This window comes from Equus asinus, chromosome 10 (assembly GCF_041296235.1).
Source record: "Equus asinus isolate D_3611 breed Donkey chromosome 10, EquAss-T2T_v2, whole genome shotgun sequence".
Lineage (NCBI taxonomy): Eukaryota > Metazoa > Chordata > Mammalia > Perissodactyla > Equidae > Equus > Equus asinus.
In genome coordinates, this window is record NC_091799.1 from 74103365 (window position 1) to 74128539 (window position 25175).

At 36.8% G+C, this 25175-nt stretch overlaps 1 protein-coding gene across 4 annotated transcripts in view; it reads right to left on the reverse strand.

The window, feature by feature from the left end:
- Positions 1-7586: 7586 nt before the first annotated feature.
- NNT (nicotinamide nucleotide transhydrogenase) overlaps positions 7587-25175 on the reverse strand; it is an 81589-nt gene continuing 64000 nt past the window's right edge. For all 4 annotated transcript variants that reach the window (XM_044779354.2, XM_014831494.3, XM_014831478.3 and 1 more), the window contains exons 20-22: positions 11495-11613; positions 10109-10224; positions 7587-8567 (exon numbers count right to left, since the gene is read on the reverse strand). In XM_044779354.2, the coding sequence (XP_044635289.1) occupies positions 8418-8567; positions 10109-10224; positions 11495-11613 (385 nt within the window). In that variant the 3' untranslated portion in view covers positions 7587-8417. The remainder of the gene's footprint in view (positions 8568-10108; positions 10225-11494; positions 11614-25175) is intronic.

The following is a 25175-nucleotide window of genomic DNA, read 5'->3' on the forward strand; positions in this document are numbered from 1 at the left end:
TAAAAAAATCAATATTGTGTTACGTATTTGAAGAGAATTACTTCCTTTGAAATGTCTTGATTCAGTGAATTTTCACATGCTTTCTCCTCCATTTAAAACGCCTGTTTCTTCCTTGTCTGACTAACCATCTCTTATTCAACTTCCAGAACCCTTCTCTGCAAAAGCTCCCCAGAAGTCCCTACTCTTACCCCAGGCAACAATAATCATTTTCATCTATGAGCTCCATCCATAACTTGAAAATCATTTAAATTTTGCACTTGCACCAAATTATAATTTTACTGTCTTTATGTGTATCCCACACTACATTGCAAGGGACCATGTCACATGTATCTGCAACCAGGCACAGCACACAAAACACAATAAATACTAACCGGTTGGGCTTGTCATTGCCACTTGATCATATATTTTATAGATGGGAGACCAAACCAAGTCAATGGTGGGGGAAACAGAATTAAAAACATTTCAAGTACTAGTTTCTAATTTCTCACATCTTCTTATAATCTAGAAAATGTCATTCACTGCTACCATTAGCTCTTTTTATGGCCTCATTTTAATTGTAACTCCTCACTCCACACTCCTTCCAAAAATCTCATGTCAGTGGTCTCTCTGACTCTCTGCCCCTTTAACATCACCTACCTCCATTTGGAAACTAAAAGAATTACTGTAGTTTGGGTTTTACCCATCTCACAAATGCTCTTTTGGTCTCTCTTTTCCCAGGGGTCTTTTCCCCTCATCTCACAGGAAGTGAATGGCCCCACGTGCTCATCAATGGTCACTTTACTCTTCTCACCCTGTGTCCCACCTTGCCCAGCTCCTCTCCTCCCACAGGCTCATATATCAAGAACATCTATGATGCTAACCTCTACCTTATTGCCCATGTTCTCCCTTGCAGCCTGTTCTAATTTCATGCTCAGGTGATGGCATAAAAATATTTATCATGGCAGTTTTAAACATGTTTATCTTCTTTGTTCCATTTTGCTCAACATCTTTTATTTCTGTGGGGGAAAAAAATATTATTCCAAAGGATCAAAAGCTTATATATAAAATAGGAACCATGACATTTATTGAAATGACTAAGCACTGGTAATTTGAGGAAAAAAGCTAATGAATTGGCAAAAGATATGGTTCTTCTTGTTCCCTCTGCCACAGAGTAATTCTGAGATGATTGTGATGCTTTGTGCTCCAATGAAAATTACAATTAACATACACAGAAATCACTATTTAAAAAAATACTTCATCAGTACTAAAAAGTTAGATGGGCTAAAAATGCTAACTTGTATTCTTAAAAGGCAATAATTATCAAAAGAGCTGTGTTTTGACCTTTCTGTCTTTGTTTCAGATGTGCTCCAACTATGAATGAATGTTTCTTTTCAATTTTTGGCTATAGATTTAATACCAAAGCACTTTCGATAAAGTAGTAGAAATTAGATGATAGCACATTTTACATTCCTCACAGGGCAATGAGGCAAAAAAAACCCTTCCCCAAAACAACTCAATGTCTTATGAAATTTTTTAAAATAACAGATTCCTGCAGCAATTCAGTTAGGCTCAGGAGAATAATTCAATGGCTCTTCCTTAAAATTTCTTTGCTTGAAGCATTTGTATCAATTCTATTTCAAATTATTTAAGTGATAGAGTACCTACTACTTTTTTTGTAGAAATAACATAAATATTCCATTCTCATACAAAAGCTTTAAAAAGTTTCACCCCCAAATATAAATTGTAGTAACAGGAGAAATTGGCCAAAATATGGCACACATATCCTCCATCTTGTGTGCTTCTTCCTTGCCATTCCATATTACTTTAAACATCTTGTAACTTCTTTTTATTTCATTTAGACCAAAGAAGAATTAGAGGATGTCAGTTTGCAAAGATAGTAGTAACCAAGACAGATAGGACCATATACATATCAGGATGAATACCGAGGACCCAACCCTCTCCAACTTTCATGTTTTGTAATTCACCTTGCTCTCCACATCACTTTGCCTCTGAATGAAGATGTGTCCCCAGGAGTAGGAGGAAGAGAAGGAAACACCCTGAATTAAGGTCAAGTTTCCACTACCAGGGAAAATGGGAGCTCAAGAGAGGAATTAAGTTCAGTTATAGAAAAATAAAGTCATATTTTGGCACATCTGAGTCTGTAGCCAGGGAGATGACAGTTCACAGCAAAAAGCTTTGACTTGACTGTCAGGTGGGAAGGTGTTGAAGGTCAAAGCAGGCAAGGAGGTGTAGCTGGCATGGTCCTGGAAAGCAAAACCCAGAAAGGTAGAGGATCTGCTGCAAAGCCTTCTTTATTCTGCTACTAAGTAGGAAGCGTCCTCAAGATTTAGGCTTTTGTGTATGAGGCAAAAATGGCAGCAGCTGCTTAGAGAGAACGGGTGGAAGGACAAATCATGACTGGATAAGGAGTAACTTTTGTTGAGATATGTAAAAACAGCAGACAGTTGTTTCCTCTATGAAATTCACATTTCTCCCTGTCCTTTTGTAAGTGGTTGGCATCTTCTTGCTGAAATTTTGACTGGGTTTTTAAAAAAATATTTAAGTAGTTTAGTATGATATGGTTCTTCCCTCTTATGAGTGCCATCCTTTCCTTTAGCTATTTTTGTCTAACATTGACAGAGTGGTTAAGAGGACCTTAACCACTGGGTTAACCCACTGCCTAACCTACTAGGTTAGCCCACTGCCAGATCTGGGTTTAAGTCCCACTGTGTAATTTTCTATTATAGGATGCACTGAAAACCCACAGGAAGTTGTCTAGCACAAAATGAGTACTCATTAACTAGTAGCTACTGTTACTATTACCCACTCATTGAGCTACTAAAATGAATGAGGGGGAGTCTGTCTATCTGGAATTTTTTTCAAAAAGCTAAGTCAAACTTCCAGATAATGGGTCCTGAACAGAAGTCAACGCAGAACCCACATAAAAATGTGCTCCCCTCTCTCCCTCCGCCATGCACGACAATATATTTATTAAAATACCTTTGTGCTTAGTTTATCAAAAGGTGATACACTCTAAAAATGTAGGCAAGATCAAAAGTAATTCATCATGTAGAAAACAGTAATACCTTTTATGGTGATGCCATTATCCAACTACTCATCCTGGTTCATCACTAAAATTCACCCTTTGGCGCTGTTTACACAGATAGTATTCTGGGTTGAGATGCATTACAGCAAGGACCAAAACCAGTACAGGTATTCAGAAATTCTTACATGTGCAGTATCCCCATAAGATGTTCTGTTACAGTCCTTGAATGTTCTATTGGTCTCACTTACAATCACGATTCTAATCTTTCTAAGACCTGTAATTATACCCAACACTAATGAAGCACTAATACAGTTATTCCCAATCAGATACACGGGTGTGGACCTGAAGTATATCTAAGCTTCCATGCCCATATATATCCCAATGGGACGAAAGATTTGCAAGAACAAAATTTTCCATGAATCAGTAAAGCCCTGAAAGCTTCAAAAGGTCTTTTCTAGGATGATTTCTGAAGCACAGTGTTCCTGTAAATTCTGAGAGTAGTGACAAAACATTCTAAAGATAAAGCCACCGCATTCTGTTTCCTCCCTGCTGACATAACACAAAGTGGTTATCAAGTGATGCATTCTCCCATTTTTCTGGAGAAGTGTAGATGGGACCTTTCAGTTCTAAACCAGTGATGCTGCTGCCTGTGTGTGTGGTAGAGGACTAGAATCACGAGGTCTGAATAGAACTAACCCAGGCACAAGACCCTGCTCTACTAGTTTAAGCTCTGTACTCTTGTGGAAAGTGGACTCCTTAACAGGGAGAAAGAAAGGGAAAAAAAGACAAGACTGGCTGATAGCAACTCACCGGGTTTTGGAAAATCAGTTCCAAAAGAGGACTGACTGGTTTAGATAAAAGTTCACTGGCTAAATCTATTTCCATAACTTATTGGAGAAGTTTCCAAGTTCTGCTTTTACTATAGTAAGCCTAAACCAAAGTAGGAGGATAGAAAAAAAAGGACCTTATTTCAATTTCTAAATCATCCATTTCCATGGGTTTTTACTATCGCCTACAACAAATCACATGACTGTTGCATTTTTCATCTTCCCAAATACAACGGGAAGGAGGAAGAGAAAAAGTTCCTATTCCATCTTTACAATAGAGGAAAGAGAAGCACCTCTGACCCCCTACTCTGAGTTCTCACTTTCCTTTTCATGCCTCTCCATTGTGGGAAGGAACTAGCCAACCTAGTCATCCCATGTGTCACCTGCATACCCCAAATCCACATCCCCTCCTCAAATCTTCTCGAAGTCCATGACAACCACTTCTCCCTGAGATTCTATTGCTGCCACAGGTACTTCCGCCCTGAACTCACAGGCACCTTAGGTGAACTGGTCATTGGTACCCTCTTCATTCCAGTACCTTCATGTCTTTGTTATTCACAATGACCCAAAGTACCCAGCTCTCTAAAGGTCTGGTTTGGTCTATGGATGAAATTTGAAATATCCAGTGGCAAATATCCTGTAGGCAATCTTTCCATTAGTATTAGTATTATTCTTCACAAATAGGCTTTTGGAAAGCACTGGACAGCAGAGCTCAAGGTTGTAACCTTTGGCAAGAACATGAAGTACAAATATTTTATATAGAACAAGGCAATCATATGCTTTGACAATCAACACAATAGAGATGTAGTATCTCCCTACTACTTAGGGTTCAAGCTTTTAAAGTTCTCCATAGTCATAAACTGACATCTCTCTAGCTATGCAATATGATTTTCCACTCTTCCCCCAAATAAATTATCTACTGTGATCTAACCTTTTTTTCCTATCACTATCTTAATCATTACATGTAAGAGTTTCGATTAGTCATTCTAATTACTGTCTTGTCACCTACATCACTATTTTACCAGCATCCAAAAGATTTCCATCCAGAATGACAGTATACGCCGTGTTAAATGTCTATAATCACTTAACCAGTGAAGAAAACAGTTCAATTCCTTAGCCCAATACGTAACTTCTATGAGATAATAAGAACAGCAATCTTGAGTGCTTTGAAATTCAAATTTTACCATTTCTGCTGCTTTATTAAACCAATACTTTAAAAGTTTCACTTGGAAAAGTTTTATTTTTCTCTTTGTTAATTAACATAATTCTTCCTTCCATTGAGAATCTAAAGATCAGCTAGATTAAGCAAATTGCTGCCACAAGAGTGAAGTTTTGGTTTGGGTTTTTTTTCTTTTTTTTTTTTTTACTATTCTGACCCAGTAATATTTGTTGGCAAAGACTCTCAAAAACTGGCAAGAGCTATAAACTAGATATCTGAACTATTCTCCTCTATCTATACAAAAGAGCTGTCCAACTTCCCAGTACTAAAATACTTTAATTCACAAGACTTATGCCTTAAGGGACTAGAAAATTTGCCTCTAAGTCAGATTGACACAGGGGTTATAAGTTATCAATTACACAGAATAAGGCTTTGGGATCACATGAATTGAACTAAACTCTAAAGCTGACTGATATATAATATATCCCATATTTGTGTTGGATGAGAAAACAGCAAAATCTAAAAGTTAGGGTCATGACTTGGATGGAATCAGAAAGGCCAAGGCCAGATTCATTATCAAATACTTTAACTGATAATCCCTGACTCAGTAAAGGCCTGAAACCTAGTGCATGAAGAAATTAGTCCTCTCTCTCAGTGCTCTCTATTCCAATCCTAGAAAAGAGGATATAGAATGACAAAAAGATTCATATATCAGAAAACTGTCCAAAGTCTGATAGATAGGTAGATATAGACAGATAGAAACATATACATAATGTATAAAAACTTGTACATTTACTGTTATACATTCTTTTGTTTTTCTTAAAGATTGCCCTTGAGGTAAGGTCTGTTGCCAACCTTTTTTTTCTTCTTCTCCCCAAAGCACCCCACCCAGTACATAGTTGTATATTCCAGTTGTAGGTCCTTCTGGCTCTGTTACATGGGACACCACCTCAGCATGGCTTGAGGAGCGGTGCTGGGTCTGCACCCAGGATCCAAATCAGCAAAACCCTGGGCTGCCGGAGTGGAACACATGAACTTAACCACTCGGCCCCAGGGCCGGCCCCTACTTATATACATTCTTTACTCAGATGAGTAACTTAAACAAACTCCCAATTTAAGACAAACAAGAGAAAACAAAGGATGGTTAATAAGGTCTAAAAGACAAATCAACATTAGCATTTCACTGCCTAGGTGTAATTCTTTTTCGTTTTTTGGTAACAGACAGTAGGGGTATAATGAATTTTTTTTTTTTTAAAGATTGGCACCTGGGCTAACAACTGTTGCCTTTTTTTTTTTTTCTGCTTTATCTCCCCAAACTCTCCGCCGTACATAGTTGCAGGTCTCTCTAGCTGTGGGATGTGGGACGCTGCCTCAACGTGGCCTAACGAGCAGTGCCATGTCCGCACCCAGGATCCGAACCCTGGGCCGCCGCAGTGGAGTGCGCGAACTTAACCACTCGGGCCACGGAGCCGGCCCCTGAATTTTTTTTAAAAAAGTATTTCCAGTTGAACACCAAAAAGATATAGTGAACAATACAAGAATAAAAATAACTCCTATCTACCAGTTAGTTGTACGACTTAACAGAAAAGGAGGAATAATAAAATAGGATGGATGAAAATTATTTCTGTTCATTTTAAACTTCACCCTAATTAATAATCCAAGACCAGCAACCTTTTGGAGTACTAATTTAAGATCCATTAACCAATTGCATTTATCACTTAGGATAAATGAGTCTTTCCTGCTTTAAAACACGTGCACATGCACACACACACACAGTTCTTAATCTCAGGGATATCAAAACAGAAATTGAGGGGCTAGCCCAGTGGCTTAGAGGTTAAGTTCACGCACTCCACTTCAGCGGTCCAGGGTTCGCATGTTCCAATCCCAGGTGCCAACCTACACACCTCTCATCAAGCCATGCTGTGGTGACGTCTCCTATATAAAAAATAGAGGAAGGGTGGCACAGATATTAGCTCAGGGACAATTCTTCCTCAAGCAAAAAGAGAAAGATTGGCAACAAATGTTAGCTCAGAGACAATCTTCCTCATCAAAAAAAACAAAAACCCAGAAGCTGATTACCAAACCAACAGATATTTTAAATTATAAATTCAGTAATCATGAGCATTACAGCAAAACATTTTGCAACAGTTATTTCTTTTTCTGGTTTAGAGATAATTTTTATGTGTTAAGAATTGTTTCAAGAAACTTAGTACCAAATTAATTATATAGACAGATATTCCAAGTATTCATCACATATTCAACCTATTATAGAGCTTTTCGTACAGCAGCAAAGTCATGAAGAAAATCTACAGCTTACTGCAAAAAGATACGATCTCTACTGGTGCTTAAACGAAGAGGTAGCTTAAAAAAGCGCCACCATTTCTCTCAAATGTTATCAATCGCATAACACCAAAACACATTCTGATTTGGGGGAAAAAATAGTCTGGCAAATAATTAAGACAGATTAATTTCATCTACTTCATGGTAGGAAATCCTCCCCAGATATCAATAACAGGCAGAACTATTCAATGATAGCCTTTTGTCACCAGAGAAAATTGCTACATCACTATGCAAACAGGATAAACTCATTTTATTAGTCAAATAGTTGAATTCCATTCAAGTGCACTTAATACAGTACTACACATTATAAATTGATTGAAATTAAAGAGATCTCTGATTGGAAATGGGCTTTAAAAAAATACAACTAATACTGATTTCAAATTGTGTGTTTCATCGGTGTTCTAATGAAACATACAAAGCAAATGATTTAATTGTTTCCAGCATCTCTGAAGATTATCTAGTCCCTTAATGTATTAAAATAGAAGTGAGAAAATACATCTCTGAAACCTAGGCTTGGAAGTACAGTTTGAAAAATTGAAACCAATTTGATATGGTTAATTCAGATTATGGTTAAATGGTAAGAGGACAGCTTAGGAGTTGATGAAAGTTTCAAATCAGTCACATTTGTTGAACAAACATAAATGCAAGTGCCTGTAATGTTTACAGTGTGTCCGATTTTTCAGATCCGTGTGTAATGTAAGTCCTAAAATCCTAAAGACCTAATTTCTTAAAACATTGCTGACTATTGAGGAAGAATTAAAAAAAATATATCCAAATGGATTACATCTAAAATGAGGCTGTTTTTTCTCTTTTTATAAAATACTGCTGGAATTTATAACCCAAAAAATACACACAGAAAGACAATGAGAATTTTCAATCTCTTTTTACAATCGAGGGGTCACTGCTCTTGAAAAATCTCCCTGTATTTGCTTTGCTTTCTTCAGTCTTTCTTTTCTTCCAAGAGCTTTGCTACAGATGCATATCAGCTATATATATTGATACTTTATTCGCCTGTTCCCATAACTGAAGAGGTGGCTTTGTTCGACAACAGTTTGATCTTTAAAATTTACTTCTGGTAGGATTCTCTAATTTTCGCCTGCAGTGCATCACACGTTTTCTTGGCATCACCTAGAAGCATGGCCGTGTTAGGTTTGTAGAAGATTGGATTGTCCACTGCAGCATAGCCGACACCCAAGGACCTCTTCATGACAATGACCTAGGAACCAAAGATGAAATGAGAGAGAGCATTGAACTGACCTGGCTGGGACGTGGTAGGCACACAGACACTGCCCCTCCTAACTTTGAACAAAGCACGCACCACAACTAACTCTTTAGTACAGACTTTCAAAATACACAAGGAGGGTTTTCAAACGTTTACACTGTATTAATTTTAATTTTTAAAACGTGCCCATAACTCTTATATCCATTAGAGAAAAAAATCATGTTAACAAAAGGTTTCTCTCTGAGTGATAAGATTACAAGTGATTGTCTTCCCAGTGCTTTTCTCTTAGAGAGACTATGTATAACATTTTCTAGTCAGAAAAAGCAGCATATTTCTCTGAATGGGCTAAAGAGAACAAACTTAGTGCATAAGCTTCCAATACCAACCCTAATAAGACAAATGCAGTTGAGTGGGAAAATGGTATGACTCTTATTCCATCACTTTAAAGTACCTCAGAAGGTTGTAAGACAAGAGTCCAAAGAGCAATCCAGCTTGTCACAAGGACAGAGCTAATAACTACTATTACGCTCCTCCAAGCAAAAGGGAAGAGTAAGTCCATCTCTAATATTGACATGTTATAGACATTTACAATTACATGGATTACGGGTGTTACTCTCTTGCTGAATATCAAGTCAGTCCTTAACGAAATGAAAAGCCTTTCTACGGTCCTCTACGACACGTAACCTATCCAAAACTGGAAGCAGTGCAAATTTATTCATGCTTCATACAGCATTAGTACAGTAACGCACTCTGCAACCTCTCAAATATTGATGACTGATGCAGTAATTTTTCATATACACATGAACAAGTACATGTCCTATCTACTCACTCACCACAAATACGAAGTTGCAAAGTCACATATATACAAGAGAGAGAAATAAAATTAAAGGGAAAATGTATATTACGTTCTTAGATGCTTAAAATTCCTATCTATGACTTGAGAGTGGTAAAGAGACATGCCCGCTGCTAGGGCAGAGAAAAATTTACAAGCCTTTGAGATCTTTACAATCTAGCAATCAGCTTCTTCAGAAGTAATGTGCGTGCGCAGGACTTGCTTCCTTATGCCATGGTATTGTTTGGATTTCTAAATCATCTTTCTTCTAGACACTCTATAACAACATACAAATTCCCTTTCAAAAAAATTCAATGAAAAAATGTGCTCGTCTTTGTATAGGAAGGTGATGATACTGACTCACTGTCCCAGAGGAAAGCCATCTGCTTCTCTGTACTCAACCTGGAATTCAGCCAGACTCATTCCAAAAGCTCACAGCTCTTTTTTCAGCTGTGGTTACAGATTTTGTTAATCCATCCACATAATCGTATCTAGTTCTAATCGAGATCAGGGCATTCACTCAGATTCTCTGGTGACCACAGAACAGACAGAAGCAGGATATAGAGAGCTGGCTCATAAATCGACTCTAATTCCTGGGCCTCCTAAAAGGCATCGTCATTTCTCAAGTGACTACAGAAAGTTCTGTGTGCATATTTTAAGAGACAGCCGATTATTAGAATGGAACACAAGTCTGAAATTTTACCTGCTTTGACTTCCAGACCTCGAGGACTGGCATGCCTGCAATAATAGAGTTGGGGTCTTCTTGAGCTGCTGAATTAACAGTGTCATTAGCTCCAATTACAAGGACCAAATCAGTGTCTACATAATAAAAGAAAAAAGAGAAAATGTAAAACTCAAAGGGGTCACTTTTACTTCTTTTCAGGCAAACTATAGTGATCTAACTTTACAACAATAACAGAAGCTAATATTTATAGGACACACATTTGTGCCAGGCACTGTACAAAGAGCTTTGTCAGAGAGGGTCAGTAACGTAACCAATGTCACACAACTAAAACGCAGTACATCTTTTAGCAGTAGGTCTGCATCCAAACCTGAGCATCCTGACTAGAGCCTGCACTATGATGCTTTCTCTCCCCTCAATGGATCTACCTAATCTGATTTTATAATCCTTTAATTATCCCAAAATGATCTTGCCAGTTACATTATCTTACAAGATTTACATTCCATTTTCAACTTTTAAAATAACCACTTAAGATGCAATTTGACGTCTAAAAGAAAATGGTCTAAGAGTCTGTACTGTATTATAGCTGTGTCCATAATTCCTGGAACTGGCAGGTCTCACACATAATTTAGCAACAGTGAAATCTGAAAGGAGGAACAAAATTAAAATGGCCTAAATTCCTTCTTTAAGGACTATAATATAAACCACCTTAGAACTTTGCCAAAAATACCATGTGAATCTAGACATACACACGATTTCATTATTTTTCTCCAATAAACACTATTTTTTAAGTTTAAAGTGGATATTTGCCAGACAGAACTGCTTTAATTTTAACAAACATGATCTTGGGCCAAATATAATTGGCATTCGACATCTACCCAATCACAGTCATAAAGTACAGCACCTTATCTAGTGAAGTCCTAGTCTTTTAAAGAAAACAGAAAACTATCTTACTGATCATGAATTGGTACAATTGGAAACCAGTAAAATCTCAGACACTGGCAAGAATCAGACACTAAATCATCAGCAGAAGTGATTTTATAAATGAGGAACCTGAGGTTGAGTACCTAGTTCAAGGTCACAGGCAAGTGAGGGTGAGGACTTCGATTCCAGAGCCAGGTCTGTTGAGAGTCTCTGCCATGCGCTCCACTGCTCTGCCTCCCAAGACTTTCACCAGCCTTCAGTTCTCCTCACAGGATCAGAATTACTCATGCTGCTCACAAATCTGTTCCACCTTATTCAGTACTGCCTTGCATTTATTTAATCTTAACTGTGTACCTACTAGAAGCAGGTTACTATTTATCTGACCAGCAAGTCTTCAGTGATCCCACAATTTATGTCCTAGGACTGGCATTGCTTTATTCACACTAAGAATATTTAAACTTTTCTGGCGCCCCCATCACTTACCTGGGAAATCGTGGTTGATCTCATCCATTTCCAACACAATATCATATGGCACCCCAGCCTCAGCCAGCAGCACATTAAGCTGACCGGGCATCCGGCCTGCAACTGGGTGAATTCCAAACCTAGACATCAAACAAATGAACAGCTGGCCTTAACTTGATGGGCCAAAATGTACAGAGACCCCAATATCACCTCCAAATTTGCACACTTTGTTCTTGGCACCTCTGCTTCTTCTGGTACTATCTGATCTCTACAAGCGGGAATAGAATTAGTCCAGATATGTGGTCAACCTGCAAATATTGAAGTTGGAGATTCTCATCTTATTAGGAGTTCCTAAATAACTCCTCTCAGAAAAATCGGTGTAACTTTAGAACCTGACTCTTCCATATATGTTTTAAGTACAACGAACTTCCAACCTCATTAATAAATAATATCACCTTACATTTAATAAGCATTGTGCTTTCTTATGATACTTTCTGATAAATCTTGAATCTTTGAAAACTTATGGAAGCCAGCCTAGAATTCAACATTTGCCATGAAAAATCAACATTATTCCATCAAAACCTGACTCCACATTCAACCTGAACCTCTATGTTCAAAGGTGGAAAAATAAAATACTGTCATGTGCCTGAGGTAAGGGCCTACAATCTTTCAGAGAGTGATATGAAGCATTACTCCACATCACACAAAAATGTGATAGTAACATGCTGGAGGGTTTAAAAGACAGAGTAATACACAAATCAGAGATCCACACTTTTATTAAGGCAAAGGAAACTGAAGCAATTTCTTTCAACCACAGCCATAATGGGATCTTTGGAGTCATTTAGTCCATCTTCTTGCCCACTGCATTGATCTCTGTCTCCTCAGCACTGGGCACAGGGCCTGGCACAGAGGAAGGGCTCAATAAAAAGTGAGTGAATGAATGAATCCAGTGAAGAAATGCATTTTATAATATCTCTTGGTGGGGATCCATCAAACCTCAGCTCAAATACCTTCGGCGACCAGAAACTTACTCCTTCCTAAGGTCTATTCCATTACTAGACAATCCCAATAAATTACTTATATATAAAACACACACATATATACATACATAATTATATTAAGCCAAAAGGAACCCCCATCTCATTGCTTTCCAAGGTCTGCAGTCTTGCCATCTGAAGCCATAATGAGTCTACTTCCTCTCTCATATGTGTATTCCTTTCAGCCATCCTAGGATGCTTTCTAAGCAAAACATCCTCAATTCTTTCAACTGTTCAATGACTGACAAGACTTCTGGACCCACCACTGTCCTGGTCACCTGTTCCTACATGGTCAATGCCAAGCTCAAACCCCAGTCCCCCAAAGTGAATATAATATGCTGGATGGGATCTAGATGCATATGGCACAACAAGAAAATCACATCCTCAGGTCTTCCACTGATGAAACCTAAGTCTGCACAGCCTTGAGAGCTGCCACAATACATTGCTGGCTTATGCAAAACTTACGGGCATTTAAGATGCCCTGTTACTTTCATAGGAACTGCTGCCAAGCCAGGCCTCCCCACTCTTAACACAGGCCCTGTTAGGAATAGGTTAAAGAAGCATAGGAAATGACCCTCCCAAAAAGGAGACCTGAAAAGAGGTAGAAAATGGCCATTTATATTACCTAAATAACCGATAAATGGTTTTCTGCAACTTTAAATTGATAATGAAGAGACTGAATTATTGGGGGGCCTGTAATTGGAAAATAAAAAAGGACATCAAGCAATAGGCGTTCTTTTTACCGAAATCTCCTTTACATAATCTTCCTTCTGGGATCGCTGAATGTTCCTAAATAACCAATTTATGTTTAAGAAAACAGAAACTCAGGGCTCAAAGGAAACAAAACATTATCACCAGGTGGTTGTACAACAGATAATCATTTTATTTCTCTTCTTTTTTTATATTTTCCAGATTTTCTATGAGAATGTACAGTTTTATGGTAGAAAAAATTAACTTCATTTAAAATAAATTAACACTTCATGCTATTATATTGTGGTACAATTTACAAATGATTTATCATATATTATTTCATTCTACCCCTAATCATCTTTAACAATCTCCAACAAGAATTAGAATTTAAAGCAGTTGATTCAAATCCAGTACTTAGTTAAATAAACTGCTTGAGAGTTGTAGTCTTAGATCTAAAAAAACGAAGTAAGAATATAAATAAGAGGGGTTACTGGCATATATTTTGGAATAATAGCTAATACTGACTCTTTAAGTACGCTATGCAATTTGCTCGACTTTTAGTAAATAGTTAAGCTGGGATTCAAACTCTGGTCTTTCTGTCTCAAGAGTCTGAAGTTTTAACTACCATACAATATAGTTAGTATAGTCAAGCAATTTAAGAGGTGTTTTTGCTTAGTTCACAGCTCAGGTTAACTAGTTGTGTCATGTTGAACAAGCTACTTCATGACTCTCTCTGTCTCAGTTTTCCCACAGAATAGTAATCAGCTGTTATTATAAGCCCACATCATGCCAAGGGCTATATAAAACTCTGTGCAGAAGAGGTCTGAGAAATACCTATTTATCTCTGCTTGAAATAAGGAGTTCCAAGAATCCAATTTACAGGGTTCTCTGAAGAAATTGAGAGCCCAGAAAGTTTGAACAATGCTACAAGCTATAAAACAAAACAAAACAAAATTTTAAATAAAAAACATTAAATATTTGCATGAACAAATAGGAGAAAAAAATGTCTCTTAGTATGCAAAGTATCTACAACAATGCAAACCATTCACCAGCACGTCTTAAATGCTGGGGAATCAGATTCTGAAAAATTACTAGGGGTGGGAGGTGGAAACAAACCATATAGAATGAATTATTAACAATCTAAGATTCTTTTGTGTGTGTGTGAGGAAGACTGGCCCTGAGCTAATATCTGGTGCCAATGTTCCTCTTTTTGCTTGAGGAAGATTCTCACTGAGCTAACTGCACCAATCTTCCTCTATTTTGTATGTGGGATGCAGCCACAGCATGACTTAGCAAGTGGCGCTAGGTCTGCACCTGGGATCCGAACCTGCAAACCCCAGGTCACAGAAGCAGAGCACGCAAACTTAACCATTACACCACTGGGCCAGCCTCCTAAGATTCTTTTAAAAGGAATTTATGATCTCTTCCCTCTGTGGGCTATCTGAAATTAAGGGCAGTCATCAGTTTACTCCAGACCACGGCCACTCAACCTCACCATCTCATAAGGGTTTAAGTTCTTCAACCACAAATTCTCCTATCATTTTTGGGAATGTAACAGTTCAACACTTGAGTAAAAATTTTAAAATGTTCTCTAAAAACAAGATTACTTTTTCTTTTAAACTAGAAATTTCTATCCTCATGTAATCATCTGTACCACAGCAGAGTTTTCAATCACTCCTAAAAACAAAAGAAATGAGGCAAAATACTGACAACTGATGTTCACACTCTTTGTGCAGTTATATAAGCTATATTCAGCATGACTGCAGCTACTTTCAAATTGTCTCAGGGAAAGCACCTCCAAAATGTTACACACTCTTTGGTTCAAATAGCAACTTTAAAAATTTAATGTTTTTCAGTGGCAAAAAGATGAAACATTTGAAAAAATAATTTCTCCAGGCACAAAAGTATATGCTCATTAAATGGGAGTTACTATTACTAAGCCTCTAATCTGAACATAAATATTATTTTAATATTTTAATAATAATAGTATAGCATTTTAAGCATGAATATAAAAAACAGACTTAGAAAATGCATTACATTAAAATAACCAAAATATACTCCTAAGACTGCTGATTGCCATGAATTTAGGAAAAGAAAAGACATGACGAATGGAAGTTTCAAAGGTGCTCGATTTTGGGAACAAGTACCAGTCTTCGGTTCAGGACTTTTAACCTCTTCTTCTATGAGGGGGATGGCTGAATAATCCCTTAGGTTCATGGGTAAAACAGAAGCAGTAAGAAAAAGATAATAACAGATTCAGAGAAGGTAAAGCTCACTTAAGTATAAGAAGCAATTCAAATTTTTTAAAAGAGGAAAGATTGAATTGGTATAATCCTTGCACAAAGCAAACAACTACATATAAGAGAGTGACATGGACATGTGGCTTTAAAGGCACACATAACACTAAAGTGTGTAAAAATAAGAAAGTAATTTGAACATCAAAATAAACAAAGATTGCAATAGACTGTAACCCACTGGGGAAAATGGGAATTCATGAGTCAAGATTGATAACTGATTCATAAGTCAATAAGTAAACAAGTAAAACAAATAAATAAAGAAGAAGGGAACACTCTCTCCTACAGTGGTTGACTATTGATTGATAATGTGGGTCATAAAAATCACCATTTTGCAACTATCATAATAAACATTGGTTCAGATAAAAAATCATCAGCACATGTTCAATCTGGGGAGTAGAGTTTGATGAGGGGGCAAGATATTTGCAAAGTCAAAGTGGTTTGTCCCTGTCCCCTTATGCTTACCTCAACAGAGAAAGGGAAAAAATTTTATAGACTTTCAGTGCTTTCTCTGAGTGTTACTTTATGAAAGTTGATCAATAATAAGAATGAGTAGTTAGAAATAGTAACCATCCATACACTTTGCTCAATGGACATTTGATTAAGTGGACAGAGTCCATATTTCTCTTTCTCTCCAACTAATAGTTCCTTATAAATACCAAACAGAATAGATTACCAAGATTAACAAACCAAATCTCAGCCAAGAAGAACTTAAATGGGAACTAATTTACTATGTCTTTTAATGCATTGTTTGGTATACATGGGTACTGAGGGAATACTTTAACTCAAAGTTCTTCTAAATATTGTGTGGGAGAACTAAAGGCCTGGAGAACGTGCTCTAACAAAGGCAGAGATGCCATAATTAAATTTCAGGGCCCTGCTGTGTCATTATTTTTGAGTAATGATGGAACAAAATAACTTCCAAAGTCAAAAATTTTCATTTGAAAAGGTCATTTCACTTTACAGAGCTCCTTAGTAATATAGCTAACGTACCAAATTACATTATTAATCAGATGATTTTCAGTCCAGTTAATGCCAATTTGTATTTCAACTGTGTCAGTTTCAAGTCAACATTCCAAATTAATGCAGGGTTGTTTTCCCATATTTACAAAAAGGTACTCCTACTTCTATCACTGACTAGACCCAATGATAAAACTAAATTAGTTCAGGGAGCTGCAGCTTAAAAGATTCAGAGGGTAGGTGGATAAGGTTCAAGAGAAGCACAAAATACCTAATGACTTAGAAAATAACATACTCTAAGCGAAAAAAGATCAACTGGCTAGAAAAGAGGCAAAACTTGATTTTCAAGATGACCAAATAAAACAGAAGTTGACCAAATAGTCCTCATTTTCATAAAACAGAAGAAAATGGTCTTCAAATGCAAAAGAAAGAATCAGAATTAAATTAAAAAAAAAAAAAGACTTTCTGTTAACAATTTAAAACAAAGGTCTCAGTTAGGGAAAGTCTCAGGCTTCATTTCTGTGGATCAGGGAGAGAGAGGCTCATTAATCTTATGTACTAACCACTGCTTCAGTACAAAATGGACTCAAGGGTATTTCACATACAAATGCTAAGGGAGGCCGGTTGGCAGTGGCCATAATCAAGACAGTTACGGTAGCTGAGGCAGACCTTCATCTACGGGAGGAGAGAGAGGATCAAAACCAATGGTCTTAACCACTGGTTTTAGTGACAGTGAGCAGCAGCTTAGGTGGAACTCAGGATTTCCAGAACGACTATAAGACATTGCTCTACCTCAGTCATATAGTACTAATTGCCAGGAATTACTCATCGGTGCTCTTTTGAGATATTAATAGTAAACCTGGACACCAAAAATTTCTCCTACTCTTTCAATCCTCTGCTCACCAATAAGTATTTCCTGTTTCCCCCAGGTCCCTTCCTCTTCCCAAAACCTGATTGGTGGGACTTAAGAAAGACTAAGAGTCACTGTACTACTTGACATTTAAGGTCTGTATTAGTTTCCTATTGCTGCTGTAACAAATTTACTAGTTTAAAACAACACAAACTGATTCTCTTACAGTGCTGAATGTCAGAAGTCTAAAATCAGTTTCCCTACACTAAAATCAAGGTGTTAGCAGGGCTGCATTTCTTCTAGAGGCTTGAAGGAAAAATCCATTCCTTGCCTTTTCCAGCTTCTGGAGGCTGCCCCCATTCTGTGGCTTGTGGCTTCATCACTCCGACTTCTGCTTCCACTATCACATTTCCTTCTCTGACTCTGACCCTATTTCCTCTCTCTTATAAGGACCCTAGTGATTACACGGGCACACCCAAATAATCCAGGATAATCTCCCCATCTCAAACTCGTCACCTTAAATCTACAAAGTCCCTTTTGCTGTGTAAGGTAAATCATTCACAGGTTTTGGGGATCAGGAGGTGAATATCTTCAGGGGCCATTATTCAACCTATCACAAACTCCCTTTCCAGTGCTAAAATTCCATGAACTAGGGCTTCTATTTTAAGTGAATAAACCAATATACACTTTGTTATTTACTTTTGGATTTCAACTTTGTATCCCTTCTGGATTCCAGTCACTTTTTTAAATTTTAATTAATTTGTTTTTAATACTGCCTTTGTTTATCTTTAAATTAATCCATCTGCCTATCATCTTCATGCTTTAACTGAGGTGTCTCGGACCAAATTAGCAATCAAAGACGTCTAAATGTATTCATTATTACTGTAACGTTTGATTAGCTGCAGACTGCATAAAGACAATGTTTCCACTGAGCTAGTTATGAAGGGTAAATAATCACAAAGCTAACCAACATGTTATGCTGACTATCTCAAAGGACAGATCACTTTATATCTGTTTGTATAATAATTTATTATACTAAACTTTAATACTCTGTGGTTGGAGAAAAACACATGCAAGGCTATTACAAGAGAATGCCAATGTTTTGAGAGAAATAACAGAACACTAAATTTGTAGAAATATATGTGTGCATGTCGATGAGTCAATGTGAGTTTATAACAATTCTGGCCCATGGAACTGGCTAATCTTCAAAGTATGTATTGCAGTTAATTGTATCAGACGGTTGGCCATGACCGGCAATTTCCAGGAAATTGATGGCCAATGTTCCATCATCACATGAAGAATATCCAGAATTCCAAAACTTTGCAAAGCCTACCAGCCTTTTAGTTCTTCCCTTGAGCCATGGAAATTATCTTTATTCCACACATGCTTAACAAAACAGATCAGCTTTCCCTGCCCACAACAAGATGCAACAGAAGAGAAATTACTACTAAAATGAGATGACAGAAAGATCTTCCACGTTCCCAGAAATCTTTCTTTAATGCACCTCTTCCTTATGAAGCACCACATCATAATAACTGGTTGACATGGCCACGCTCTCCAAATTGGGAGCAACTTGAGTGCAGGAACCAAGTCTTATTTATCAGTGCCCATAGTACCTGGCACTCTATTATACAGACTCAAATAAATGGAGGGAAGGAGGGACAGCGGGAAGGAAGGAAAGGGTCTTAAGTAACACAGTATGTCCAATAAGGTACATTAACTCATAAACTTTCTATGTCTCATTTTAGAGAAAGGATTTAGGCAAGTAGTAAAGAAAAGCAGTTAAAAGCTCTAGAGTGCCACTGCCTGAGTTCAAAACATTTGGACAATTTACTTCTGTGTACCTCACTTTCTTCATATATACAATGGGATTGACAATAAAACCTCTTCAGAGGATTATTGTGAGATTTAAGTAAGATAATCCATTAAAGAGTTTTTTATTTGAAACACTTTAGACCAACGCCTGGCACAATAATAATAATGTAATCTGCAATTGTAATGTTCTATTCAAATACATTTTTGTAATATAAATGTTCATCTGTATTTTTCAAATAAATGCACATTTTAATGACCATTTATATAAAAAGAAATACACATTTTTACATTAAAACAAATGTTGGTTTTATGGCAGCATTTTCTGAACTGGTTTCCTAATTTTTACCTTAATATCTCAGCAAATACCAGTATAGTCCAATAAAAGCCAGAAATTCTTTGTACTTGCAACTATATCAAAAGACTAGAGAAATTATACAGTCAATATAGACTGAGGTCAATAACTGTGAACACTGGACTCACTGAGAACTTGGTCATGAGCAATATTAAAATACACATTTATTTGATAGAATCAAATTTCAAAAGGCCACATTTAACTCTTCCACAGACACTATTAGGCAAATAAGTACTGTTTCCTCGACTGACAGATACAACAAATGTCATCATCAAGTCAAGGTAATCTCTTCACTTATTCTGAAGTAAGAAAAATGTCAACACTTGCTATTTTCCTCTCTCAAATATGAAAATGATAAAGTCTTCCACAGAACATTATATGATAAAAGGTAAGCTCTCAGTCACCAATTAAAAATAGACCCAGGCATAGTTCAAAAATGTGAAATAATCTACACAAATCAAACAACCTGATCTTCAGAGCCTTTTAAATTAACCAAGAAAGAATACAAATAAATAAGAGTATATACAAGAGCTATTTCAGAATACCACGTGAACTGGGTAAAATTTGGTAAAGGAGCAATTCAAAAAACATTGTATTTTTTTAAGTCTCTTTTATAATACACGATGATATAAATCCCATTCTTACACTTTTTTGAAACTTCACATTAGATTTCAGATACCACATGTTCTAAAACGGACACAACACTGTGAATTCCCATGACTACAGGCCATGGAGACAATATGTCCTGCCCAGCGTGCATTACAGCAGTTACTCTTGGACATGTGAGACTATTAAAGAGTATAAAACATTCACCACAGGGATCCTACCACAATGGCACAAATAAACTACATTTTCCTTCTTGCATTATGGAAATATCCAGATTTAGTTCAGCAATAAAACATGAAGAGCCAAATAACCCAACTCAACAAAAGAAACTGCAAGGACAACTGGGCCTGTTCTAAAGTAGAGTGTTTTCTCCATTTTGCAGCTTCCTGCTATTATTAATAATGAAAAGGATCTCCAGATTAAAAAAGAAAAAATCACTTTATGACCTTTAACTATTTTGTCACATGTTTTGTGAGTCACTGTGCAAAACCTATTTTCATACTCAAGATGTTCAAAGGATTAATGTCTTTTCTTTTACTGTGTGTAATATTTTAAAATCAAATTGTATACAGGACGATGTACATTGATAGCACTTTGGAATTCTGCCTTCCCAACAGCACATCCCACAACTGTCCTAAATATGTTATTCTAAACTCCTAGGAGTTTGACTAATTAGGAAAAAGACACAACAAAAGGAAAATAAAAAGAGGCTTAATTTGCTAAAAGCCTACTTATTCTTCCTGTTTTTAACCATGAGTATTTATAAATCAATAAAATCTTAAGAGTTATAATAGACCATAAAGATTCTCCAATCCAACCACTTCCCAAGGCAGGAATCCTTTATTTAGAATTACACCAAAAATGTGTATACAGTGTTCTGTCACAAAGCAGGCTGGGAGTTCGACTGTAGCTACAAGAGAGAGTCCATTGTGTGGACTACACGTTAAGCACCCTTGTATTTTATGCTTGCAGGTGGCAATGCTCCATTCTGAGAACAGTTCGTGGAGGTGATAAAAGGTTTGTTACTATATTCAATATCTTTTTTTTAATTTAATTGTGTGTTTCACCTGTGAAAAATATGATGGGAGAACTGAAAAGGCAGGTTTCTTTGGTTTATCACATTCTGATCAGAACTTCTGGTTGTACTTATTAAAAGTACAAGGAAAAGTTATTTTTTAAAAAAAGTAATTTTAGTAAATGCAGTTGGGAATAAAACCTAATAAAACATGAAGTAAGCAGGATAAATATTACACAAATCATTCTTGCTGGTGAAAAGGCTGACATCAGCTGGGTGGAGTTAGCCTATCCGTCTGAAGAGAAACACATAATGAAATAGGGAAAATCTTCCTGACAAGGCAGTTGCTGTCCACAAAACCTGATTAATGCAAAAGGTTGTGGAATCAACTTTATGGCGAGGCTTCTTGGGCAAAAGGAAAGACACTCAGCTTCCTAAAAGTGTGAAAGTCCTTCTTAGAAGCAGTGGTTCAAACTGATTCATACAATTCCAAAAAAGAATTTTTAAATGTTCATTTAATTTCCTGGAACTTTCCAACAGCCAGAATTAGAGAACATTATGTACCTTTCTTTCTTTTTTTGAAGGCAAATAAGGGCTAAACTGCTACTCCAATCTGAAATCTGGTGTTCGTCCATGGCCTTCCCGTCTTGAAGAAAAAAATTATGAACGTTAAAGAGTTTACGAAAATGTCTCAGGGGCACCATATTTCTGGTACAGAATAATAGAACCTGTTCCATGACTGTGAATGAGGACATGTTTGACAGAAGGCTGCAGTCACATTTTCCATCTGTACATGTGGTCTGTGACACTGAGGCCACCCAAAGAATGAGAAGTCATCTAAAGAGAATCAAGTCAGACAATCTAGAGCAAACATCAATGCAGTCCTCTGCAGAACCACGTCACAACACTACCTTTTCCACTCCAAGGAGATTATTACAGATTGTGCCCAAATATGGCTTTTCCATCACTGAACCCATTCTAGCTACCATGCCCAGAATAGAAACTGTATGATTACTGAAACGGTTTTTATTTCAGTATAACCAACAAGACTATGAAGAATAATATCAGAGGAAAAACAAACTCTATTTGCCACTAATGTTCTAGAATATTATATTCTGACATATTGTAGAGATTTAGTAAAAATTATACATAATTTCATCTTTCTGTCTGAATGACTTTAAATATATTGTTGAATAGCTATTGGAATGCAATGGCTAGTGAGCACCATAAAATGGAAATTATAAGCAAGATACTGAAGAATTCGAACATGAAATGAGAAGAGGGCTTTTATTTACTTATACTCTGCCACAGTTACATGAACCTCGTTGAAGAAAATCAGCTAAAAGAGTTTATTGTGATCTATACAAGAACTAGAAGCCAAAAATCACCCTGATGGTCTGAGGCACCGGTTTCATCAATACTGAGAGTTTCTCCCTCTGAACATTGGAATGCCCGTGACAAGAGTTTACAAAGAATGAGTCCTAGAACGGTATGGCTGGAAGAGGCTTTACAAAGCAGCTAAATCACAGGCTTTTCACATAGTCTTCAGTTCTTTCGGCCACACCAATATGCTGTGGATAGTATAAAGCTAAAGGTAGTCTGGTCAACAGGCAGAATCTGGGAGGAAGATGGTCACTTTCTAGGAGCGCCACAGACACCTTTGATCTTAGGGGTTACTAGCAATTCTACACAATAGGTTGAACGTAGATGTGTGTGTATGTGAATGCACATACTTTCTTTGGTTTTCCTCTCTTCTACCAAAAGTTTCACTCATTTGACCAATTACACAAATAAGTCCCATTCACATCCACCCTCCTGCCACCATGTTTTTCAAGAAGGCAGGTACATGCAAAGTGCAAAGAAACATATCATATTATTTCAGAAAACCAGAAGCACTGGCTATTCATCACCAAATAGTGCCATCTGTAACTCTGAAATTCTGATACAATAACCTACATTATAACTGTTATTCCTCATTTCAGACAGCATCTGAATTGAAGATACATTCGGGATATAAGTGTCTCCAATTTAGAATATCTTAAAATCTACTGAGTAACCTCCCAGTGAATGTAAATTCCACAGGGTCAGGAATTTTTATCTGCTGTATTCGCTGATGTATTCTCAGGACTTAGAACAGTGCCTGGAACAAAGTACTATATAATTATTTGTTCAGTGAATGATCAATGACATGAATAGTCAGGTCTAAAAAGAAAGTACTGGGGGCCAGCCCCATGGCTGAATGGTTGAAGTGCCATGCACTCCACTTCGGTGGCCCGGGGTTCGCTGGTTCAGATCCCGGGTGCGGACATGCTCCACTTATCAGCCATGCTGTAGAGGCATTCCATATACAAAGTAGAGGAAGACTGACACAGATGTTAGATCAGGGCTAATCTTCCTCAAGCCAAACAAAAAAAGAGGAAGATTGGCAACGGATGTTAACTTGGCAAATCTTTCTCACCAAAAAAAAACAAAAAATAAACAAAAAGAAAGTATCACAAAGATGGCATGAAATTGCTAACTACTGTCTATTTCTTTACTCAAATACTATACTGGATCTTTTATTTGGGCTAATTTCTATTCTCTTCAGAAGCATTCCCTTTATTACTTTACAAATTACATGTCCTAACTCCTCCTGCATTCGAAAACATAACAAATCCAAGAAGGCTGAACTCTGTTTATTTGAAATACATTTAATCCATGAAAAACAGGAAAATACAGTTAGATCGACAAAATGTTTCATCTTCAAGCATCTTCAAAGAATGGATTCCTGAGCAAAAATAACATATATTTCAACACAAAGCCATGTCACACAAGACTGTAAAACACTATTAAACTGTAAATACCATTGGCAGCTAGATGTGTTTAAACAGAGGATAAAAAAATTTTAAACATTTGTTTTTTAATGCCTGCAAAAAATGTCATGTTATGAGCAGTATAAAAAGTTTAAAATATTCCCTTGATAGTTAACTTCTCCACTCCTTTGCAACTCTACTCTACTTTTACTCTATTTTTCTTGGCATACTATCCCATTAAATGGAATTCACTCATTGATTCATTTGTTTATAGATTTATTTTCTTTATAATGATAAACTTTTAAGAGTGGGAACTGGGCTTATCCTTGTATTCTCAGTACCTAGTAATAAAATTCTATCAATAAATTATTAATAGAAAGATATAGTTGAACAGTAACATGAAAGCAATATATAACATCAGTTAATCAAAGAAGTTGAAAGGTGGTTTCATAAATTCAAAAGACAGCATGATAATCCAAGCAATAATGCTTTATAAAAAGAAAATCAAGCAAAAAGGAAAAAATTACACCTCTTTGGAAGAATTATTCATTGGGAACACTATCTCTGCTTTATAATGAAAAGCCTATCATATCAATCCAAATATTGGGAAATAAAGAGAAAAAAATGTCTATACTCTTGTATCATAAGATTTTTGTAATAAAATGCTTTTAGAGATCAAGAATAAATTAGGTAAGCTACAGATGCAGTCTGGGCAACTGGGAAGCAACAATCCCAGCCACTATAGAAAATCTAAGTCAGTGAACTTGCATGACATTCTGATATAAGCTCTTGTCATGAAATCTCATGTGCTTCATTATATCATCTCAGCGCTCTGTGAGCATGTTATGACTATGGCCAAAGTAAAGGAAAACAAGACTGTCTCTAAATCAATCATGGCCATGAAGCCAGACAGACTGTATGACAGATGCAATTTTTCTTGGCACCACTTGGGCATAACTAATTGATGACAATCGTATGTCCACATTGGCACACATCCACAGGGGATGTGCGCGAGTATGTCACCACATCTGGATACTAGGCATGCTGAGGTCCTGAGGCACAAAGATCTACTAAAACCAGAGGCCCAGCAGCTGTGCTCAATGAACACTGTGGGAGCTCCACAGAGTGATGAAAGGACTCAATTACCACGAACTGTAAATACAGATTTATTTCATTAAAATACGAGGTAACCGCTGCAGTCATCTCTTGTTCAAACAGACATTTGTCTCTTTAAAAAAAGGTAGCATCATGTATATACATATTCCTAACTTCATAAAGAAAATTTGCATTT